Source organism: Polypterus senegalus, chromosome 3 (genome assembly GCF_016835505.1).
Source record: "Polypterus senegalus isolate Bchr_013 chromosome 3, ASM1683550v1, whole genome shotgun sequence".
Taxonomy (NCBI): Eukaryota; Metazoa; Chordata; class Cladistia; order Polypteriformes; family Polypteridae; genus Polypterus; species Polypterus senegalus.
Genome location: NC_053156.1, coordinates 246,713,533 through 246,737,544, shown reverse-complemented (window position 1 = coordinate 246,737,544; position 24,012 = coordinate 246,713,533). Strand labels below are relative to the sequence as shown.

Genomic DNA, 24,012 nt, shown 5'->3' with positions numbered 1-24,012 from the left:
TGGGAATGCCTTCGCTTTGGGTGTGCGTTGGGGCTCAAGTTCAAATTCCCATCGTAACACAACTCACGCCAAGTGTTAATGTGGAGGACACAGCACATTTGTGGACTGCAGGTGCAAAGATCTCGCTGCTCCTCAGTCACCTTAGATGTCTCCTCCAGGGACTTGCAGTTCGTGACTCGTGATTACAACATTGTCTCCCAGTTTTCACACCGATTCCATATTGTGCTGTTCATGTAGCATAAGGAAAATCATTTTGGCAGCCCGTCACCATAAGAACGGGAGCACCACATGAAAGTAACCAACAAACACTACAGACCTTGTGGTGACAGTGTGCCCCCTGCCAGTATTCATAGCAATTTAATAAATTCATTAAATTTAACAGAACTCTTCAGCACTGTAATAGGGGAGAGGCAGATCTTCAATTTAAAAACACAGTATTATGGGAAAACCTTTCCTGTTTATGAGGTACGCAATTTTCCCAGAGTAACTATTAATGACATTTTAGCAGAAAAAGCAAGCAATCTGCACATTTTGAGCCATTAAACTTAAGACATTAATGGACATGTGAATGTCTTTTTGTAGGGAGTGTTTGCTACCTGGGATTGTGGTCTTTATTGCAATGTAGGACCCACTTGATCCTGTATAAATAAGTCTTCAGTAGCGGAGAGAAATACGGTACAAACGATCCATTTACAGTCATATGAAAAAGTCTGGGAACCCCTCTTAATTCTTTGGATTTTTGTTTATCATTGACTGAGCTTTCAAAGTAGCAACTTCCTTTTAATATATGCCATGCCTTATAGAAACAGTAGTATTTCAGCAGTGGCATTAAGTTTATTGGATTAAAAGAAAATATGCATCATAACAAAATTAGACAGGGGCATAAATGTGGGCACCCCAACACAGATATTACATCAATACTTGGTTGAGCCTCCTTTTGCAAATATAACAGCCTCTAGATGCCTCCTATAGCCTTTGATGAGTGTCTGGATTCTGGATGGAGGTATTTTTGACCATTCTTCCATACAAAATCACTCCAGTTCAGTTAAATTTGATGGCTGCCAAGCATGGACAGCCTGCTTCAAATCATCCCATAGATTTTCGATGATATTCAAGTCAAGGGACTGTGACGGCCATTCCAGAACATTGTAGTTCTCCCTCTGCATGAATGCCTTTGTAGATTTCGAACTGTGTTTTGGGTCATTGTCTTGTTGGAATATCCAGTCCCTGCATAACTTCAACTTTGTGACTGATGCTTGAACATTATCCTGAAGAATTTGTTGATATTGGGTTGAATTCATCCGACCCTCGACTTTAACAAGGGCCCCAGTCCCTGAACTAGCCAAAGCCCCACAACATGATGGAACCTCCACCAAATTTGACAGTAGATAGCAGGAGTTGTTCTTGGAATGCAGTGTTCTTCTTCCGCCATGCAAAGTGCTTTTTTTGTTATGACCAAATAACTCAATTTTTGTCTCATCAGTCCAAAGCACTTTGTTCCAAAATTAATCTGGCTTGTCTAAATGAGCATTTGCATGCAACAAGCGACTTTGTTTGTGGTGTGAGTGCAGAAAGGGCTTCTTTCTCATCACCCTGCCATACAGATGTTCTTTGTACAAATTGCGCTGAATTGTAGAACGATGTACAGATACACCACCTGCAGCAAGATGTTCTTGCAGGTCTTTGGAGGTGATCTGTTGGTTGTCTGTAACCATTCTCACAATTCTGCCGTTGCCGCTCCTGTGTTTTTTTGCCTTCCAGACCTGGGTGGTTTAACAGCAACTGTGCCTGTATCCTTCCATTTCCTGATTCCATTCCTTACAGTTGAAACTGACAGTTTAAACCTCTGAGATAGTTTTTTGTAGCTTTCCCCTAAACCATGAGACTGAACAATCATTGTTTTTAGATCTTTTGAGAGTTGCTTTGAGGATCCCATGCTGTGACTCTTCAGAGGAGAGTCAACAACTTCAGAGGAGAGGGAAGCACAACTTGCAGTTGACCACCTTAAATACCTTTTCTCATGATTGGACACACCTGTCTATGAAGTTCAAGGCTTATTGAGCTAATCCAACCAATTTGGTGTTGCAAGTAATCAGTATTGAGCAGTTACATGCATTCAAATCAGCAAAATTACAAGGGGCCCAAATTTTGCACAGCCAGTTTTTCACATTTGATTTAATTTCATACAACTAAATACTGCTTCTACTACCAACAATCTTTGTTCGGAAAACACCCCAGTACTCAGATGTTCCTAGGAAATGAAAGACATACCACTGTTATCTTTTTGGTTGAAAGTAGAATAAATTAATATTCAGGCTGTGAGGGGTTCCCACACTTTTTCATATGACTGTAAATACTGAATCTTTAACTTGCTTTAAAATGCAGCTTTCACTTCCACCATACAATGGCGTATCATCATTCATACAAACATATCCAGTTCTTCAGTGGGGAATGACGATTAATGTACGCCCCATTTGGCGCAGTGCAAGACGGCACTCGTCTTGCTGACGGTTTCTGGCTTCTCACCACCATAAATACTCACACAGTTTGCATATTCAGTGAGCTTTTTATGAAACCTGCCAGGTATGGATAATAATTTAAGGACGTTTTCCCCTGTCTGTGCACAGTGCACTGGCTCTAATCACCCATGGCCACTGCCTGAAAGTGAGGCGTCAGATCTGTTTTAATCAACCACAATCCCAGCCTACGAGAACTGTCCTTAGATCAACTAAAATATATGCAGCTCACAAATCACAATTATTTTTCATTTCTGGTTACAGTGGGTAGCGCTGCTGCCTCGCAGTAAGGAGACTTGGGTTCACTTCCCGGGTCCTCCTTGTGTGGAGTGTTCATGTTCTTTCCGTGTCTGCGTGGGTTTCCTCCCACAGTCCAAAGACATGCCGGTTAGATGCATTGGCGATCCTAAATTGTCCCTAGTATGTGGGTGAGTGTCCTGTGGTGGGCTGGCACTCTGCCCGGAATTTGTTCCTGCCTTGCGTCGGCTGGGATTGGCTCCAGCAGACCCCCATAACCCTGTAGTTAGGATATAGCAGGTTGGATAATGGATGGATGGTTACAGTGAGCTATATGATAAGTTAACATTGACAGTTTCTCTTTTTTCCGTGGACGTTTTTCACATCATTTACCATTGGACTGAGCAGGTCACCATTGGGTTCTATTATATCAAATTATTTTCATTTATTCTGTATGACATGATTACATTTTTTTCATAGTCACAGTAAGTGGTAAGTAAAATAGGAAAAAAAAAATATCCTTTTTGGGCAGAGTATTATTTTAAGTCACAAATTTTACAAAGCATAGCACAGCTCAATGGGTATGGAAGTTACTAAGCAAGATGCGCAAGTCTCTTAAGGACAAACGAAAACTTGTAGTCATGAATGAAGTCCAGAAATGTGCCAACAGACTCTTTCCCGCATGAGTGAACATTATTGAGCCTGTTACTTGCACCCTTGCTTACAAAACAATGGAACCGTCACCTGCTTCAAGCACAAGAAAGGGACAGAACCTGCTCTTTGAAATTAATTAAGTTTAATTAAAAAAAGTGAGCTCAGTAAGAGACGGGGCTCATGGCAATGCAAACCTGCGCAGCTGGCACCTTCAGCTTCCATTTGTTTTGTAGCCTTTTTGAACATTGTGACCAAAAGAAGAATGGTTTGTGAATTTGATCAAGGCACTCCAGTGAAAGGCAAGCAAATCACAAAGCAGCCCAATTGGACGATTAGGTACAGTTACGGCTTTATTGTTACAATCCCTGGGAATAAACAGATGAAAGAAGGACAATGTGGCACATCCATTTATTATTACACATGCTCTGCTGTCAAGTCTCCGCTAACAGCAGTCAGGAATAAGTCTCTCAAGGATATACAGTATATACAGTTGCTCTGCAACTAAATCAAACTCATTACATTAAATGGATTTAAACTATATATATAATATATATTGTCTGTGTGTTTGTGTGTGTGTGTGTATGTGAGTGAGTGTGCACCTATGTATTTAAAAATACAAATCTGTTGCATTTATTGTACTGAAAATTTGAACTCATAGAAAAACATAACAAAAAATCTGATTAACATTCACCAAAGGACCTCTTCAAAAATATCTCCAAAAAAATACAAAAAACTTCAAGGAATGTAACTAAGCAGCCCTCAGGGATTTGGACGTCATGTTTTCTCACACGCGGTGGGAGACGGCAGAACATGTAATGTGTCTGGGGTGTTGAGTAAACTGGGAACGGTTTCAGCTCCCGGCTCATGTAGGTCTTTTTAGCATCTGATACAACGGTGATATGTTAGAAAAGTTGTTTGCACCGTTTCAGCTGCAGGTCACTTTCTACCTGATTTTAAATTTACTGCCAGCACAGCAGCAGACTGGAAAGTTGAGAATATTGGCCTGCTGAGCTAAAGGAACGTTCCTATAGCCCGGGCAGACGCACTGACATGGACACTCTTCTCGATCGGGTCTCGTGACATCACATCATGTCTCAGTGCAGCAGATTTCCTTCTTAGCTCTGCTACGTTTCTGCCAAAATAAATAAACAACAATTTCTAAAAAGAGCACAGAATTAGCATTTGTTCAACAACATGGAGTCCTTGGCAGCTATTCTAGTGAAGGAGCAGATTTCTCATCATCACCTTCGTGTTTATTTAGACCACCTGAAAGAGTGACAACATGGCAGCAATTTGGAGTCGCTAAACACAGTTCAGGTTATTACTGTGGAGGAGATTTCGTATAAAGCTGTGGACGTGGCATTTCAAGTAAAATGGGCAGTGACAAGACGCCCGCCAGCACCCGCACTTGGTGGCTGCCAAATAAAAAGTTTTGCTTAGGTATACAGTAAGTCATCTTTGCGAGGGAAATCCTCCCGCACTATGAATTCTCTGCATTTCCTTCATGCCTCCTGGTAAATTCAGAATCGGGAAGATGCAGCCATAAAGCAGACGCACATGCACAACATCCCGTGGCGTGCAAGCGTGCAAAAGCAAAGAGACTGGACTGCGAGGCTTTAGTGTACAAACGTCTTTCGAAGTCTAAAAGCGAATTTCAAAGAAGTGTCAAGTCCAGAACACACACGTACGTATGCTTTAGGTCGTGTCACGCAGAACTGCTGTTCATTTTGACGTCTTGATCCTAAAGCTCCAAGGCCAACCAGGCAGCAAGAACTTCCCAGGATGGACCCAACTGAGAGGGGCTTCCCAGTGCCTTGGAGAAACGGGATTCCTGAAACAATGGCTTTACTGGGTGGAGCTGGGCCGTGCGTGCTCTGCCATATTCATACATAAAACCTAAAATGCATAAAGTTCAGCAAAGTAGAGTGGCTTCGGGTGCAGGTAGACTTCTGTATCCTTACTGTTTGACGTATTCCAGTAAAAGTTCCAGTATAGTTGTTTTTTTTTTTTGCTTAAAACATGCAATAAATATAATGCTTATTATGAATAAATCCCATAGGCACCATCCTTTTTAAATTTAGCTTATACAAGTTCATAGATCATAATATACACAATATGCTACTGCATTAAATTAGCATTTTTGCAGCATTTTTAATAACAATGTTTGGTATTCCAGTTCTGATCTCCAGCCTATAAAAAAATTAAAAACCGCTCACCCACTTTGTTTCTTCCTTAATAACCACAGTTGTTCCACCGTTACGAAAAGTGCATTTATTGCAACAGAAGGCTTGTTTAGGCATGTGCTACAGATTGGAAGTGCATCCTGAAAATTCACGATGAAACGCAGGTAGTCATGTTTGGACAGATGCACTGGTGAAAACCTCTCACTGGAGACCTGCATAGATTACTTCTGCTCCGAGAGCAAAGAGCTCGACTCCACTCCACGCCTCCTGCGCTTGGACGCCGGACACTCCAGTGCAAATGAGAGGAGTACAAGCACGGAAGAGGTGGTCCTCAGTCAACGATGAAGTGGACAAAGGTGACAGGAAAGGCGCCTCTTCTGGTAGGATCTCCTTCAATGTGGCCCAGCTGAAAGAAAACGCAAAGAGCAGCAGAAATGGGTGAATAAATCAATAATCGACGCAGACTTGGGCCCGACTTCACTCTGACTGCATCAAGTTTCACAAGCAGCGAGTCGTCTTACCTCAGGCTCATCTCATTTAATGAACTGGGGTCCCGTGCGTAAAATGTTGCTGAGATTCCATACTAAGACTCAGCTTAACACTAGAATTACCAGAGCCTACGAAAAAACTCGTAATTCTGTCCCACCTTAAATCGCTTCTTAAATCCCTTCACACCTCTCCGCCACCGCCCTTTGTCTTCTAAATGTGCTGATAAAGAGAAGCTTGGAGCAGCCGGCTATTCCATCCCCCCACCAATTTAGAACGTGCACGAACTTCTCTCAGCTCATGCCTTGATTGAGTATCTGGGAGTGAAGTGGAGTTTTAGAGTGGAAATAATAGATCGTTGTTTGGAACACACGCATTTCATGTCTGTTCCGTTTCTACAGTAATCTGTGTCAACACATTGTTAAAACAGAAACGTTTTTTATATTCTAGTAGTAGATGACAAAATGTAGGCATAAACTATATAATGTATGAAGCCTGAAGTCCAAATAGCAAAGAAACATTTTCACAAGAATAACACAATTGCACTTTTATTCAAAATATAACTGCAGAAACAAAAGCCGCCTTAACATGCGACATTGACAGTTTATTGTAACTGCCTCTGTGGTTCAATAGACTCAGCCCCGCTTGGGAATCAAGAGGTCACGAGTTCGATCCTGCGCCCCTCCGTTTTGAGAAGTAAACTGCTCTTAGTCTTACTGTTTTAGAATAAAAGCATACATTTGATTTCAGTCTGTAACTGCCGGTGCAATTTATGATCCTTGTAAAGGTTAGCTTTTTTTTTTATTCACTTTTCATTCTCTCAGTCGCGTTCAGAATCAATCCATACAACCCCATCTGACACGGCTGTTTTCACTAAAGACGCGCTATAGCTCTGCAGTGTACCACGATGCATACTAACGCCCCCCCCCGGTTCTGACACACAAACGCTGGCGAAGCTGCCTTCTTCGTATCTCACCGTCACTTGCTTTTCTTTTTATTCAGTTTTATTGAGTGTTCCTGCCAGTCCCGCATGTTGCTGTATGCTGTTTCTTTTGTACTCCAGGACATGCAGAGGAAAGAATGGTAAAGACCAGTAACTTCGGCGCTATATGCAATCATCAGACACTCCCCATCTGCCCGTGTCGTTCAAACACAGGAACATATATTGGTGTAAAAGTATAACAAAAGTGCACTTTTATTCAAGTGCACTTTTTCCATCGCCTTTTCCTGTAAGAAGCAATGTCTCTCTATGCTGTGGTTTCTATTACACACCTGAAAGAAAGAGACAATATATGTGAAAATATAATCGCACTAATGCAATATTATTTGAAAGCGAACAGCGTCAGATCGGGTGTGAATTTATGCAGGAACTGGAAATTCTCTGATGCGGGACCTTCCCCCAGGGAAGAAAGTACAGTGTCAGGTGCTCATTCAGTGTAATAGAAACCATAGCACAGAGAGGTGTGTACACGGCAACAAGTACACGTGTCGTAAATGTAGGAAGGACGGTCCTTGGGTGTGTGGGAACTGTTAATATTTGAATGTGATGATTTTATATAGCACGGAATGAAAATCTGCACTTCTTAGCATTGCACCATGCAAGATGTCGTATCAATCGCCTACTGTAACTTGCTTTCTTTTTCTTCGGTTATACAGGTAGTTTTGAATAAAAGTGCACTTGTTTTGTTTGCGAAATGAAGTGTCTGCGTGCACTTTTCGTGGCATTACGTGTATTTTTGAGCATGCCCGTTTGAGCAGTATAAAAAGTATTGAAAAGTATAACAAAACAACGGGCAGATGGGGAGTGTCTGATGATTGCATATAGCGCCGAACTTACTGCTCTTTACTATTCTCTCCTCTGCGTGCCCTGGAGTACAAAAGAAACAGAATACAGACGCGCTATAGCTCTGTGCTGTACCACGATGCATACTAACGCCCCCACCGGTTCTGACACACAGGCGCTGGCGAAGCTGCCTTCTTCGTATCTCACCGTCACTTGATTTTTTTTTTATTCAGTTTTATTGAGTGTTCCTGCCAGTCCCGCATGTTGCTGTATGCTGGATATTTTCACATATATTGTCTCTTTCTTTCAGGTGTGTAATAGAAACCACAGCATAGAGAGAAGTGTGTACATTGCTTCTTACAGGAAAAGGCGATGGAAAAAGTGCACTTGAATAAAAGTGCACTTTTGTTATACTTTTACACCAATATATGTTCCTGTGTTTGAACGACACGGGCAGATGGGGAGTGTCTGATGATTGCATATAGCGCCGAAGTTACTGGTCTTTACCATTCTTTCCTCTGCATGTCCTGGAGTACAAAAGAAACAGCATACAGCAACATGCGGGGACTGGCAGGAACACTCAATAAAACTGAATAAAAAGAAAAGCAAGTGACGGTGAGATACGAAGAAGGCAGCTTCGCCAGCGTTTGTGTGTCAGAACCGGGATGGGGGGTTTGGTTGGCGTTAGTATGCATCGTGGTACACTGCAGAGCTATAGCGCGTCTTTAGTGAAAACAGCCGTGTCAGATGGGGTTGTATGGATTGATTCTGAACGCGACTGAGAGAATGAAAAGTGAATTAAAAAAAAAAGCTAACCTTTACAAGGATCATAAATTGCACCGGCTGTTACAGACTGAAATCAAATGTATGCTTTTATTCTAAAACAGTAAGACTAAGAGCAGTTTACTTCTCAAAACGGAGGGGCGCAGGATCAAACTCGTGACCTCTTGATTCCCAAGCAGGGGCTGAGTCTATTGAACCACAGAGGCAGTTACAATAAAGTTCTGTCAATGTCGCATGTTTAGGCGGCTTTTTGTTTCTGCAGTTATATTTTTGAATAAAAGCGCAATTGTGTTATTCTTGTGAAAATGTAGAAACGGAACAGACATGAAATGCGTGCGTTCCAAATAACGATCTATTATTTCCACTCTAAAACTCCACTTCACTCCCAGATACTCAATCAAGCTGAAGTTCGTGCACGTTCTAAATTGGTGGGGATGGAATAGCCGGCTGCTCCAAGCTTCTCGTTATCAGCACATTTAGAAGACAAAGGACGCTGGCGGAGAGGTGTGAAGGGATTTAAGAAGCAGTTTATGGTGGGACGGAATTACGAGTTTTTTCGTAGGCTCTGGTAATTCTAGTGTTAAACCTGACAGGCAAAAAGTGTATGCCACGTGTCACGCAAAGTTCCTTTATTAATCACAAGTTAACCTAAAAAACTATATGATTGTGTGCACACTTACTCCTTGTCACCACCCACCAGTAACAGTACAAGGCTTAAAGATCTTTTTTAAATATTCATCCATATAAATTTAGCCAACGTCCATCTTTACTACAAACCATGGAAGAACACAGAAAATGAACTTGAGTGAATGTGAACCTGACATATTACTGACTGAAGTAAAGAACTGTAAAAATACAGTGGGATGCAGAAGTTTGGGCAACCTTGTTAATAGTCATTATTTTCCTGTATAAATCGTTGGTTGTTACGATAAAAAATGTCAGTTAAATATATCATATAGGAGACACACACAGTGATATTTGAGAAGTGAAATGAAGTTTATTGGATTTACAGAAAGTGTGCAATAATTGTTCAAACAAAATCAGGCAGGTGCATAAATTTGGGCACCACAAAAAAGAAATGAAATCAATATTTAGTAGATCCGCCTTTTGCAGAAATTACAGCCTCTGAACTTCCTGTAGGTTCCAATGAGTCTGGATTGTGGTTGAAGGTATTTTGGACCATTCCTCTTTACAAAACATCTCTAATTCATTCAGGTTTGATGGCTTCCGAGCATAGACAGCTCTCTTTAACTCACACCACAGATTTTCAATTATATTCAGGTCTGGGGACTGAGATGGCCATTCCAGAACGTTGTACTTGTTCCTCTGCATGAATGCCTTAGTGGATTTTGAGCAGTGTTTCGGTCGTTGTCTTGTTGAAAGATTCAGCCCCGGCGCAGCTTCAGCTTTGTCACTGATTCCTGGACATTGGTCTCCAGAATCTGCTGATACTGAGTGGAATCCATGCGTCCCTCAACTTTGACAAGATTCCCAGTCCCTGCACTGGCAACACAGCCCCACAGCATGATGGAACCACCACCATATTTTACTGTAGGTAGCAGGTGTTTTTCTTGTGATGCTGTGTTCTTTTTCCTCCATGCATAACGCCCTTGTTATGCCCAAATAACTCAATTTTAGTTTCATCAGTCCACAGCACCTTATTCCAAAATGAAGCTGGCTTGTCCCAATGTGCTTGAGCATACCTCAAGCGGCTCTGTTTGTGCTGTGTGAGAATAGGCTTCCTCTGCATCACTCTCGCATACAGCATCTCCTTGTGAAAAGTGCGCCGAATGGTTGAACGATGCACAGTGACTCCATCTGCTGCAAGATGATGTTGTAGGTCTTTGGTGCTGGTCTGTGGGTTGACTCTGACTGTTCTCACCATTCGTCGCTTCTGTCTATCTGAAATCTTTCTTGGTCTGCCACTTCGAGCCTTAACTTGAACTGAGCCTGTGGTCTTCCATTTCCTCAATATGTTCCTAACTGTGGAAACAGACAGCTTAAATCTCTGGAACAGCTTTCTGTATCCTTCCCCTAAACCATGATGGTGAACAATCTTAGTCTTCAGGTCATTTGAGAGTTGTTTTGTGACCCCCATGTTGCTACTCTTCAGAGAAAATTAAAGGAGGAGGGAAACTTACAATTTGACCCCTTAAATACTCTTTTTCTCATTATTGGATTCACCTGTGTATGTAGGTCAGGGGTCACTGAGTTTACCAAGCCAATTTGAGTTCCAATAATTAGTTCTAAAAGTTTTGGAATCAATAAAATGACAACGGTGCCCAAATGTATGCACCTGCCTGATTTTGTTTGAACAATTATTGCACACTTTCTGTAAATCCAATAAACTTCATTTCACTTCTCAAATATCACTGTGTGTGTCTCCTATATGATATATTTAACTGACATTTTTTATTGTAACAACCAACGATTTATACAGGAAAATAATGACTATTAACAAGGTTGCCCAAACTTTTGCATCCCACTGTATGCTTTGGTCTCTCTGCAGGAGTCACAAACAAAAGGAAGGAAACAAGAGTGGGAGCAGCTGAGTGGAGACAGCATTTGCAATGTGCCATCGTGCAGTGCCCAGACCACTGGCAGTACACGGTGTGAATTGACACAGGCTGTATACACTGAACTATGAGACATTAAGAACATTTTATTTGAACATAAAAAAGTCAATGTTGTAGTACACACAAGTCTCTTTACATTCGAAGTGCCCTTTGAATTTTCTGAGGGACATGGCCTGGGTCATCCATGCGTTCATCTCAGGTTGCAGAGGTAATCCATGTTTTTGAGCTACGATGTGCAGTACTGTACAAGATAGCGCAATGCCTTTGAGGGACTGTACAGCAGTGTGCCAACCGCAAATCTAAACACTGCTATGTACCATTTAATGTGCAGGAGTGCTTTTTTTTATATCTCCTCTCTTGTGGTGTTTGTAGGTTGGTTAGTGATGTTAGGAACAAGGCTATGAGGTGACACCTACTAATACCTAAATGAAAGATTACACAAGTTGTGCTGTGCATTGATGACATAACTGGCAATGGCAACGTTAGCTTATTTGTAGGATTTAGCAAATGGCAGTCTACCTATAGCAAGGTTTCAGGTATTAGGAAGACTTTTTAGTTCATGGTGATGAATGGCCGTAAGTCGGCGCATGACTGCACAAGTTTGCTAGCAGACTGTGGTAAAATGAGGTCCACAGCTAGTTGGCGTATTTGAAATAAATAATTAATTGCCACACTCGCATCACTGGGTGGGGCATGTTAGCGTGGTGGGAGTGGTTCCTATGCACGATGCAGGAGTGGACGGCCATGCACCCATTGGCACCGGGAGCTGCTGATTTCCGCAGCTGAGCCACACCACTTTTTAAAAGGGAAGCACAAGTGCTAAAGGGGGGAGAATGAAAGCAGATTGGAGGAAAGGAGACAATAGGCTGGCCAGCGAGAGAGATGAAGGAGACTGAAAGAAGCAAGAATACTGAAAAGGGAGACAGGAGAGCCAGAGCCCAGGCAGGAAAATGGAGTCAGGTGGTCAGGACTGGGGGACTCGGGGCAAGAAGAAGCCGGGGCTGGAGATGGGGCGCTCTTACTGTGCGATCACCATGGAATTAGGAGTAGCCAGACAGTAAAGTCTCTAGCAAGGGCCGAGCATGAGTGGCGGGAGACGAGTGTGGCTCGGTGAGGTGTGCCAAGGGTTGCCAGAGGAATGGCAATAGGGATCTGAGCCCAGACTTAAAGATTGACTATACCTGTCGGCGGACGTCTCCTTGGGCTGCACGGTCCGGATAGGGTAAGTGGAGGAGACAACAGTTTTTAAAGGGAAGCATTGGGGCATTTGTGTTTGTAAAAGACGGTCTCTACTCTTTTTTGATTTTAACGTTTTAATATCCATACTGTTCAACGTTTTTGTGGATTATTTATTTATTGAGCATTTTTGAAGCACCGCACTATTTATCTTGGACACTGAATGGATTTGTTGTTTTCAATAAAAGCACTTTTGCACCTACCCCTTGTTTTGTGTTGTGTTCTCATCTGCTGGCTCATCCGGTTATGTTACCGACGGTGGCGGGTTCAAGAGGCTCCCAGACAAGAGTGGGAGCATGGAGCCATCCCGCACCATTACACAGACAAGCTACTTGCGGCTTTGTAACTCTTGTTAGACTTTAGAACGAATTGCATGAACAAAGCAAGATGATATACTGGTTAGTAGAGCAGCCACACAGCTGTAGCTCAAACTCTAGCCAGGCTGCCATCTTCTGAGTATGAGGATGGAGAGTTTTAAACTAAATTAACTGGGAACTCTAAAGTGGTCCACTGTACATATGTGTGCTTTGAAGTGGACTTTCATCCAGCATGGACTCCTGTCTAGCGTCCAATGCTGCCTTGAAAGCTGCAAAGTAACAAGTTCACCAATTCTTTTGAAACCATATGCATGGAAGTGGTCTAAAAATGTAATTACTAACACACCACACCAGCGTTTTCAGTCAAAGTTGGTAAGAATTCAAAGGGCAGCACCTGGACAGTGGTCTATATGACTAGTCTTATGAGATCAACTAACAACAAAATCTGAAAAAATTTAACAGTTGAAAAAAAGAGAACAACGTGAATCGAGTCTAGGTCTCCCAGAAATGTTAATTGCTGGTCTTTTTAAATGACATTTACCATTTTTAAATTGTTTATTCCACCTCACTTCACTATTGTCTTGCTTTATTTCTGAAGACGAATTTTGAAATTATACTTTTGGACAAAAAATTAAGTCTACAAGTCTTTAACATGGAAATGACTTAAATGGGTTCATTTTCTGCTTCTTAAATCCGTTGTGTCCCCTAATACAACATATCTGTTCCTATACATAGATTCAGATAAAGTGTTTATTTTCTATAATCCATGCTGCCCAGTCTGATGTCAGTAACCAACAAATGCTTTTCAATGTGCAGGTTTTAGCTGTCTGCTTCCGCATTATATTCTTCAGAAACGATATGTTAATCAAATGCATGCTGGGATCTTGTGCTACCAACATTAACACTTGCATCACGTATTCCTGCTACAAAGTGCCTCAGCCAGACAAATTAAACCAGCGATCCACACTAACCAACAGAACAATCCATTTCATCACTGAACCCACTTAAACCAATGAGGCGCCACAGCTGGCAGTTCCCAGTGGCACACGGTACATAAGGCAGACCTGGATGAGGCTTCAGACTGTGTGGCTAAAAGGCAATGATAAAGTTGATCTGGCAAAATTCTTTCATCTTAATGGTGTGACACGTACTCGAGGACACCAGTGGAAATGAAGGTGAAGAGCATTTAAGGCTGAAGCCAGAAAGCACTTCTTTAGACTAAGAGTTGTGACACTCTGGAGCAAACTATTGACACATGCAGTTGAAGCAGGAACCCTGATAACCTTCAAAAAGAATCTGAGTGGTATTTTTGGGACAGCTTAGCTGTTAGCTAAACAAACAAACTTGATGGACTGAATGGCCTCCTCTCGTTCGTCAAATTTACGTTCTTATGCTCTACAGTACTCAAGAATTGAAGGAGATGGCTGCTGTTTCATCTCCAACCTAAAACTCACCATGTGACATCGATCAACACACTAAACCCCCTGAGCTCCAATTGTCACCCTTAATACAGTACATGATCATGGGGGGCCTGACGCTTATCCCTGCAGCATTGACTATCTCAGGGCCCACTCGCACACATATCCACATTCACCCTCAGGTTTGGCCAATCAAGAACTGCCAATTATCATGTCTTTGGGATATGGGAGGAAAACCAGGGGGTCAAAAAAGGGGGATGAGGATGATGGCAAAAGAGAATGAAGAACTGGCCTGTACTTACCCACCACTCTTGATCTTCCTCCCCATCCACAATGATCACTTCTCCTTCTGTGAAGGTCAGCTCATCAGGGTTATCAGCCATACAGTTATAAATGGCCTTGACACGTTTTGGCTTCTGTTTATGCTGAAAAAAGAGAGAAACAAGCTTATCTTCATCTAGGTCCGTGCAGACTTCCTGAACTGTGCTCAAAGCCGTTTGGCCGAGTGTGTAGACAACATTATCTGTATTTGAACAGAATGCCATACACTTGTACACGGCATGTGCAAAAGACTCAATCAGAATGGGCTTCACTTTATCACTTTTGGCAGACAGCTTGTACTATCAAGCACCTTCTAGAGATTCCCAGTAAAATCCGGTCTCAGTGCCATTTCATGGGGACAAACAGAGGAGAATTAAGTAAATGAGCACACAACAGGAAATGTGAGGAAGCATTCACAGGAGCAGAATGGCCATCAAAGAGTGTGCACAGTGTTCAGAAAGAAACTGGCACGGCAAACAAAAACTCACTCAACACATCAGGTCTTCTACAAATAGCATTTATAGGAGATGGACAATTAATTTAGTTAACACGATTTTCAACCTTTTCTTTTTTAAATATGCAACTGTGTGCTGGCCAACAAATGCACATGCACACCAACGTCATCAGCTCTCTGATGTTTGCAACCACAGTGTCTTATATACACAGTATTGTTTTATTTATTTTTCAGTCATTTTAAAATGTGAGTTTACCTTGGCTTTGACAGATCTAAATTAACAGAAGTAAGCTTGTGCTTCTGTGCGTTTGTGCCCTGAGATGGCACCTGTAGCTGGGGCCCAGTGCTCAATGTCATCAAGATAGGCTTCTGCTCAGGGTGACAATGAACTGGTTAAGCAGGCTCAGAAAAACAAATGAATAAATGAGTGAATGGATTAAGAAACAAAAACCTTGTGGATTTGGCCAGCTCTACTGAACTCGCGTGGGAGTGGGGATCATGGACAGCATATTATGAAAATCATTTTTGTGAACCATAAACTAAAAGAACAGACCAGGAAACAATAATCTAGACAGGCTTCAAATGGGGTACTACAATAGAGGACAAAATGAAAAATAACCCATGCTATCTTATCTTGACTGTTTGTTTCAGTTCAGTTTATTTTATATGGTGCTCTCCACTGAGTCCACACTCAGAATGCTTACACGGGTCTGCAGCTCTAAGGCAATGACAAAAATAGTTCAACCATGCGGTCCATCATTTATATGATTGAACACACAAACTACCTACCAGACATTCTCTAGCCCTTCCCCAGTATAATGTGTAGGTTATGAGGATCTAGCAGGCAAGAGAGGACATTCTATGTTTAGCCATGTTAGTAAAGAAGTAGCAAAGAAACATCAGTGATCAAACCAGCTGGCTTAGTGCATGGCTACTTGCAGCAAGAGTATTTTGTTTTATTTTATTAAAATTAGTGCTGGGCAGTGATTAAAATTTTTAACCACAATTAATCGCATGATTATCTGCGACAATCACAACAATCACATTGTTATTTGGAAAATTCAATCATGAACTCAAAAGTAGTGCATTGCGCGTATTTGGTTTGCAAGCACTCTAAACAAATAAGTAGCTTTGTAACAGAAGTATTCCCTTTACATAGGGTAGCAGTTAAAATATTTCTTGTAAATCTCAACTGAAACATTAATGTATTTAAATTAAATATAAAACCAAAGCTATTTGCCACTGCTAGGGCATTTTTTATCTAGTTTGTTATAGAAAAACAAGTTACCCTCAGAGTCCACAGCCTCGATCATAACATTATAACAGGCACCTTCAGAGTAACAGCAAGTTAACATTTCTAAATCTGTTTTTTTTATCTGAACAGATACCAGCAGAAATATTTTCTTTTATCAATGAGCAGCATAAACAGTCTATGTTCAGCAGCAGACTGGAGGGAGGCGGCCCCTTTAAATAAGCACCCGGATGTGCTCCAGGTGTGTTCCCGGCAATCTCTTACCGACACGCCCCAGTGTGGCGGAAGTGCTGGCTGTCTCTCCAGAAGCACTCCGGGTGTCCCTATTTTCTCTTCCCCCCAGCACTTCCTGGTGTGACGGAAGTGCTAAGGTCTAGGGTCTTCCAGGTATTGGGGTCCCCCTGGCGGTAACCCCGGGTCCCTACAGGGTCGAGCTTTCCAGCTCTTTTACCCGAGGCCTCCAGGGCGGTCGCAACCTCGAGGTCTGGAGGAGGCACCAGCCCTCCTCCTGTCTTCTCAGGCGTCCCAGCTGGGTGCCACCTCCATCCAGCTGTGACACTATATATATATATATATATATATATATATATATATATATATATATATACTGTATATACATACACACATACAGTATTTGTTCTTATGATTCACTATTCAGAAGAGTTATGACTTAGTAAAAACTATTCCTGAATTTACAGGTGCAAGTTCCAAAAATCCTATACCTTCTACTAGAAATGACAAAATTTGATGATATAGAATTTTTTTTAATTATCCTGTTTGTCTTTCTATACAGCGAGGGGTGTATATATCATTATGAGAAGACAGTTGGGCTCCAGTAATATTCTGTGCCGTCTTCACCAGTCACTGTAGTGCTTTATGATCTTGATCTAATCAGGGGCCACACCACGATGTGATGAAGTCAGTGAGCATGGACTCTACTGTGCCCCCTGCAGAAGTTTGTGAGAACATATGGAGAAATGTGAGGAGTCACAACAATCAGCCATCTTTCTTTAAAGACGTCGTACAGAGAATCTCTGATAGAAGTGTTTTCTAGAAGCCGTAGCTAGTCAAAATACATCCTTTCCACTCTGTATATGAAGACGTAAGCTCTTGTCTGATTTATTATTAGCCTGTCGCCTTGTGAAGTGTGTGGCTGCCCCTCCTTCTATACCTATTTATAGTGGGGTATTTCCTCATGAGGGACTTGTTTATTAAAAGTTCAACAATAGTTTTCTTGAGGAACATCCAATGGCACAAATGTGAACCAAATTTTAACCAAAGATGGAAATGTAAGAGACAAAGTATTTCCCTTAGAATGTGGACTACTGCCATGCAACGTTACAGTGCATACACTAAACTGTATATACCATATAATATATAGAGTTAATTTAGAGAGTATTCAGACGCCTTCACTGAGCAAGCTTCCTTGTGTTTTTTACTGTGTAAAGGCTTCAAAAAGCGCAGATCAGTCAAGTGTTGCAATGATGGTTGTAATTTTTGAAGATTTTTCCATCTCTACACGGGTTCTCTGTAGCTTAGCCAGAGTGAACATTGGGTTCTTGGTCACCTCTCCTACCATAGTCCTTTTTCTACAATTTCTCAGTGTGCTCAGGTGGCCAGCTTTAGGAGGAGTTATGGTCATTTCAAACTTCTTCCATTTAAGTATGGCCAGCAGCCATAACACATGTGCTTCAGAAGCGGTCATCCACCTGAAGCTAATCATGTTCCGGTCTGGCCAGTAATTGGATGGGAAAAGCTTAGGTTTTTGCTGGAAGAGGTGTTGGTGAGACCAACCATGTGGTCTGAATGTGAATCCAAATGCCTCAGTGCAGTGACGGGGACACTGTGCTGTAAAAATGGTGCCATCCCTAGGATGAGATGTAAAAATTAGGTCCTCACTCTCTGTGGTCATAAAAGATCTCTGGGCATCCTTAATAAACAGTAGGGTGTATCCCGCTGTTGTGACAGAAGCCCAGACACAGAAAGATACTGACAGCCAGATGTCCGTTTATTTCTCTTTTGCAAGGCACAGACAGCAATCACCAATGCCCAGTGCTTTTTACTTTCCTTTGTCTTTTCTCTTCTTCTCCACCGCCCTGACTCCTCCACTCGCAAGCTCCTCTGCCTCCCGACTCTGGGTCTCCGGATGGAGTGAGGCTGCTCCTTTTATGTTGCACCTGGATGTGCTCCAGGTTTGCCCTGATGGACTTCCTGCAGCACTTCCTGATGTGACAGAAGTGCTGCATGGGCACCCGGAAGCGCTCCAGGTGCATTTGGTTCCTCTTCCGGCAGCACTTCCACCACACCAGGACTCCGGGATCATCCAGGTGCCCCCTGGCGGTGTCCACAGACCCCAACAGGTTTGAGCTTCCAGGCTCCCAATCCATGGTCCTATTGTAATTGAGGGGGGCTGCCCTCTTGCGCCCCAAGGAAGATATTGCCCCTCTCCCGGTCCTTCCCTTCTCCAGGCGTCCCAGTCGTCTGCCACGTTGTCCAGGCTAAATTGCCCACCACGGTCTAGTCATTCTGGCTCTCTAATCAACCCAGTGTCTCTAATTAGCTATCTTTTCTCTCACCACTTCACCACCTAACAGCTAATGTGTGGTGAGCATACTGGCTTAATAATGGCTGCCACTGCATCATCCAGCTGGATGCTACACATTCAAGGTGGCTGAAGTGGCTCCCCACTCACTGTGTAAAGCGCTTTGAGTAGAGAGAAAAGCGCTATATAAATGTAAAGAATTATTATTATAAGTACCTTGAAGACAACTATGCTCTTCGAAACCTTGACCTACACACACCCCTAACCACGTTACATATCGGTTTCAACACTTCTGTCTGATTGTATCCTCTATTAATTTAAACCAACTTAACTCCTTATTTGGTGTATACAGTTACTGCAAATTTAACCCTTACAGCTTGCTGCTGTCACACTAATATGCCTGCTACAATTACTGTAGGTAAAGAAGTCTTGATAAAAACACAAACTGCACATAATGACCATACCTTGAATGCTGTTTTTTAAGCTTTATGAGAGCGTGTATTCTAACGTTTTTTTTAACCACATACAATGGAACCTCGGGTCACGACCTTAATTCGTTCCAAAACTCTGGTCGCAACCCGATTTGGTCATGACCTGAACTAATTTCCCTCATAGGATTGTATGTAAATAGAATTAATCCATTCCAGTCCGTACGAACTGCATGTAAATATATTTTTTTTAAAAGATTTTTAAGCACAAAAATAGTTAATAATATCATAGAATGCACAGCGTAATAGTAAACTAAATGTAAAAACATTGAATAACACTGAGAAAACCTTGAACAGAGAAAACTAACATTGCAAGAGTTCACGCTACAGCCTTACGAACCGCTCACTGTAAACACTTTTTTTAATGAGTTTTAAGCACAGGGAAAAAAATGAAAATTTGAAAAATCCTTAATTTATACAAAAACTAACCATAAACAACCAAGAAAACTAACCTTGCAGCAAATCGCCATGAGTCTTGCTGGCTTTCTCCCATAGCATCGCCTCACTTATGCTATCCCCTGCAAGTTGCTTCTCGTTCAACCACACTAGCAACAGTTTTTCCACCTCTTCCAGCACTTGAGGCCTCTGCTTGGTTAACACTGTAACTCCTTTTGCAACATCTGCTGCTTTAATGGCCTCTTTCTGCTTTAGAATAGTCGAAATCATAGATTTTGACTTCTTGTACTCGGCAGGAAGATCAGTAATGCTAACGCCACACTCATACTTTTCAATAATTTGTTTCTTTAATTTGATTTCAATTTTCTTCAAACCTTTCTTCTCACCAACACTACCACTCGTCACTTGCTTAGAGGCCATGGTTAATTGCAAAACTAATGCAAAAGCAAATGAACCAGAGTACAAAGAGTTCACAGCGAATGCTCACACATCTGACCGAGAACAATGTACAGGGAGAGACTGAACACGTGCGGAAATCATCAGCGCATACGAACTGGAAGGGAAACTGGCTTGCTCGTCACCCGAGTGTGTGGTCGTGAACAGATGCAAAAGTATGGTGAACTTTTTGGCCGTAACCCAATCTGTACGTGTTCCAAGAAGTTCATGATCCGAGGTTCCACTGTACTAGACTCTTTCACTGCTAATTAAAACTGGTAGAGTAATTTAAGCTTTCTGTCAAAATGCTGAAGACTCAGCACAGTGGGGAAGAAAAGTATATTAAACTATTCAGCTGTGGCACAAGGTGGCAACATTTGGAGACCTTTGGTAAGAACTGCAATGGTGCATTCAAAGTACACACTTACAGCAAAGGACTTTCTTGGCATTGGAGCAGGAGGCTGGATCTGTCCAGTGGAGTTCTGAGAGGATCCCAACTGTGACCCTACTGCTGGTTTAAATTCTTTTTCTGTGCAAAAGAGAAAAATGGAAGAATAACTATGCAGATATTACTGTGATACATAAATACAGGATAAGAAGCAAGTCAAAAAAGAACAAAGATATTTTGAAATGATCGCAAAAGTCAACAAATCCAATGCATAGCTTTGCAATTCTAACTTAACTGAAATAGTTTTTGTTGTGATGACACTGGAATACAGACACATGCATGATGTTTAACTCCTTTCTGGACACAAATTTACTTCATTCTTATTTTAGAACTAGAATAACCAGAAATGTATCCTGTTTTATTTAATACAACATGTTACGCAGCACTACTGAGTACAGAAATTCTTTTACATTTCCCTACTTGACATGTCTTCATTTACACATTGTGGTCTAGTGGCTGCCTCATTGGATATTAATCTACAAGATTGCTGGCTCAGGCTTTCCTGGCAGCACATGTGGTTATACCGGACATTTATCAGTAAATTAATGAGTTGTGATCACTTGTGAACAAATGGCACAATCAATGTCCTAGAAAATGCAAACCTGGCAGTCTTCCATGACAAGACCCCATGCCACTCCCAAGAATCTAACACCCAGTTTAATTTGTGAAAAAAGCTGTAAAATTACTGGGTCAAAGATGTAAAATGTCACAGCAGACGTAGGCAAAATGTGCAAACGGTACTGTGGATGAAATAAACATAAGAGAACCAGAGGATGTCATATGGTTTAACATGAGGGTCTTCACAATTAAGCATGAAAATGTGCAGTATTTAGTATTTTAAAGTTGTCTGGAAACTGGATGAACTCTGCAAAAAGGCAGGCAGTCTGCAATGGAACCAGGAAGGACATAGAGTAGGAAGCATAAAAGAATTCAAACACAGTGAAACTGCAAAGGTATGCTTTAAACAATGAGAAAAAGGGGTCCGTTTTCATTCAGCTGTTCACTCTGTTGATCTTTTACATAATCTCCATTGTCTTCTGCTCTATCAGTTTATTCCAGCCTAAGCCTTTCAAGTGTTACATTATCGAGCAATTAAATGAACAGGTCAGTCTTATAAGTCTTAACAAGCAAGTTCTGTTACATTTGTTTAAAATTTTAAAAATCCAAAATTAATATGAGAATATCACAGGTCCACAGTGACCATCGATAGTGTAGCTGTGGAAAGGGTGAGTAGCACCAAGTTCCCGAGGATGTACATCTCCGAAGACCTCTCCTGGTCTCATAACACCACATCACTGGCCAAGAAAGCTCAAACCTGCCTCTACTTCCTACACAAACTGAAGAGAGCACAAGTTCCTCCCCCCATTATGTGCTCTTTCTACCGGCGCACAATCGAGAGCATCCTCACTAGCTGCATCCCTGTATGGTATGGAGGCTGCACTGCCTCCTGGGTGGAAGTCCCTGCAACACATAGTGGATGCGGCCAGTAAGATCATTGCTGCCCCACTGCCCTCCCTCAGGATCATCTTCCACACCCGCCTCACCCGTAGAGCCATTAGCATTGCTGGGGACTCTTCCCACCCCTTACATTCCCTCTTCAGCCTCCTCCCCTCAGGCAAAAGGTACTGGAGCCTCCAGACCTGCTCCACAAGACTGTCAAACAGCTGCATCCACCAAGCTGTCAGGATGTTGAACTCTGTCCACTATCTTCCACCCTTGCCCCCTGCCCCTGGACCGTAACAAGAGTCACTATCTACCAAGTACCCTACTTCAGCTGGCATTATATAAAGACTCAATATTACATCTCCTGCTAACTATCTGTCTTTTTGTACATCTCATAAGCTACTCTATAATGCACCTTCTCACTTTTTAGTGTAAGTGGCTTTTGCACTACTGATTATTGAACATTGTACTTAGGTTTACTTTACAAGTTCTAATTTTATTTATCTTATATGTTATACTTATATTCTTTGTATACTTTATATTTTATTGTACTACGAAGAAGAGAGAGAAACAGTATTTCGATTCTTCTGTATGTTCTGTACATATAATGAATTGACAATAAAAGGCTACTTGATTTGATTTGAATGAACTCTGTACAAATTTTTTAAGCTTTAAAAAACTTTCTTACTGCTCTGCACATCTAAGTGACCAACATAAAGTAAATAAATCACCCCTCAAGGTAAGGTTGTCAAAATGCTACAAAAGACTTGCCACTTGCAAAGTCCTTACTTTTGAAACTTAAAGGATACGTTTGATCAATATTAGACATATTTCTCCATGCCTTATACCCTCCATTGTAATGCACCATAGCAGGCAACATAATTTATTTTTAATTTATGCAACATACTTAACTGTAGAAAAAAAATTTGTGCAGCAAATTTATATGTACCATGTTTATGAAGAACTAACTTTGACTTGAAAAATACCAAACTCATCTTTAACTTCAAAGATTACATTTCTCACATGATTTGCCATAAGGACTCACATGAATCAGACATCACAAAAATGCATCTGTGGTAGACATTTTAATTATAGTTCTGGTATTAGAATTCTCAAACTAGGTGAACAGAAGATGGCTTTTTATGATATCTGTTTGGGTATTTAACAGTGCTCTCTGCAAATGCTTCACAAAAACCTTACTAGGACAAAGGAAAGGTGCTTTTCACCAGGAATGCCACGTCAGACTATATCTGGAATATTCAAAAATTTATCTCAGCAAATGTGTTGGATGATGCTTTGCTTACACTGCACTTGGATGCACAGAGATCTAACATGGTGTAAAGGCTGAATTACACTTCTGCATCGAGCCTAAGGTGTAGGCAGATGTGGACCTCCCCATAAATGTGACTAAGCCTTGCATCAATGTGAACCTTTCACAGAACCCAAGAGTCTGATTGGCCAATTTGCTAACTGTTGATGTTTTGAAATGTGTTTCCATGTGTCCTCCGCTATTCTGAAGTAAATATGGGGCAGTTCGAGGAAAGACTTGTTGAAGTTAGAAAATATCAACATTTATATGACAACTCAACAAATGTATGAAAACATGGAAAAATGGAAGGGACAAATACGTATGTCTACAGAAGAAAATGTGTAGCAAGAGGAGTGGTGATCCTGGATGGCAAACGCTCCCTGTATCTTAGGTTTTTCTCTCCTGACTGGCACCACATGTGAAGCACAGACAGATGGAGCCAATGAGCACCAATTGGTGTTCAGGCATGTGATAAACTGCTTTCGATGGCAAAGGGTCGATGCAGAATTATAAATCAGGCTATAGTTTTAAAATGCAGGTTATATGTTCTGCAAATATGTTACTTTTTATGGTAATTATTTTACAATTCAAGGAAAAATATTTAACTATTTGCCTGCATTCCCAACTTTCTCAGCTACAGTTGCCACAGCTTCTTATGTTCCAGAAGGCTAACTGTTGTTAATTCACATAAGAAAAAAACAATGAGCTATTTAAAATACAGGATTTTTAAAAGCT

General features: G+C 41.5%; 1 protein-coding gene across 5 annotated transcripts in view; it reads right to left on the bottom strand.

Annotated features, from left to right (window-relative positions):
- Nucleotides 1-3,734: 3,734 nt before the first annotated feature.
- asap2a (ArfGAP with SH3 domain, ankyrin repeat and PH domain 2a) overlaps nucleotides 3,735-24,012 on the bottom strand; it is a 197,144-nt gene continuing 176,866 nt past the window's right edge. For all 5 annotated transcript variants that reach the window (XM_039748872.1, XM_039748874.1, XM_039748876.1 and 2 more), the window contains 3 exons: nucleotides 20,506-20,606; nucleotides 14,492-14,614; nucleotides 3,735-5,996 (listed from right to left, as the gene is read on the bottom strand). In XM_039748872.1, the coding sequence (XP_039604806.1) occupies nucleotides 5,922-5,996; nucleotides 14,492-14,614; nucleotides 20,506-20,606 (299 nt within the window). In that variant the 3' untranslated portion in view covers nucleotides 3,735-5,921. The remainder of the gene's footprint in view (nucleotides 5,997-14,491; nucleotides 14,615-20,505; nucleotides 20,607-24,012) is intronic.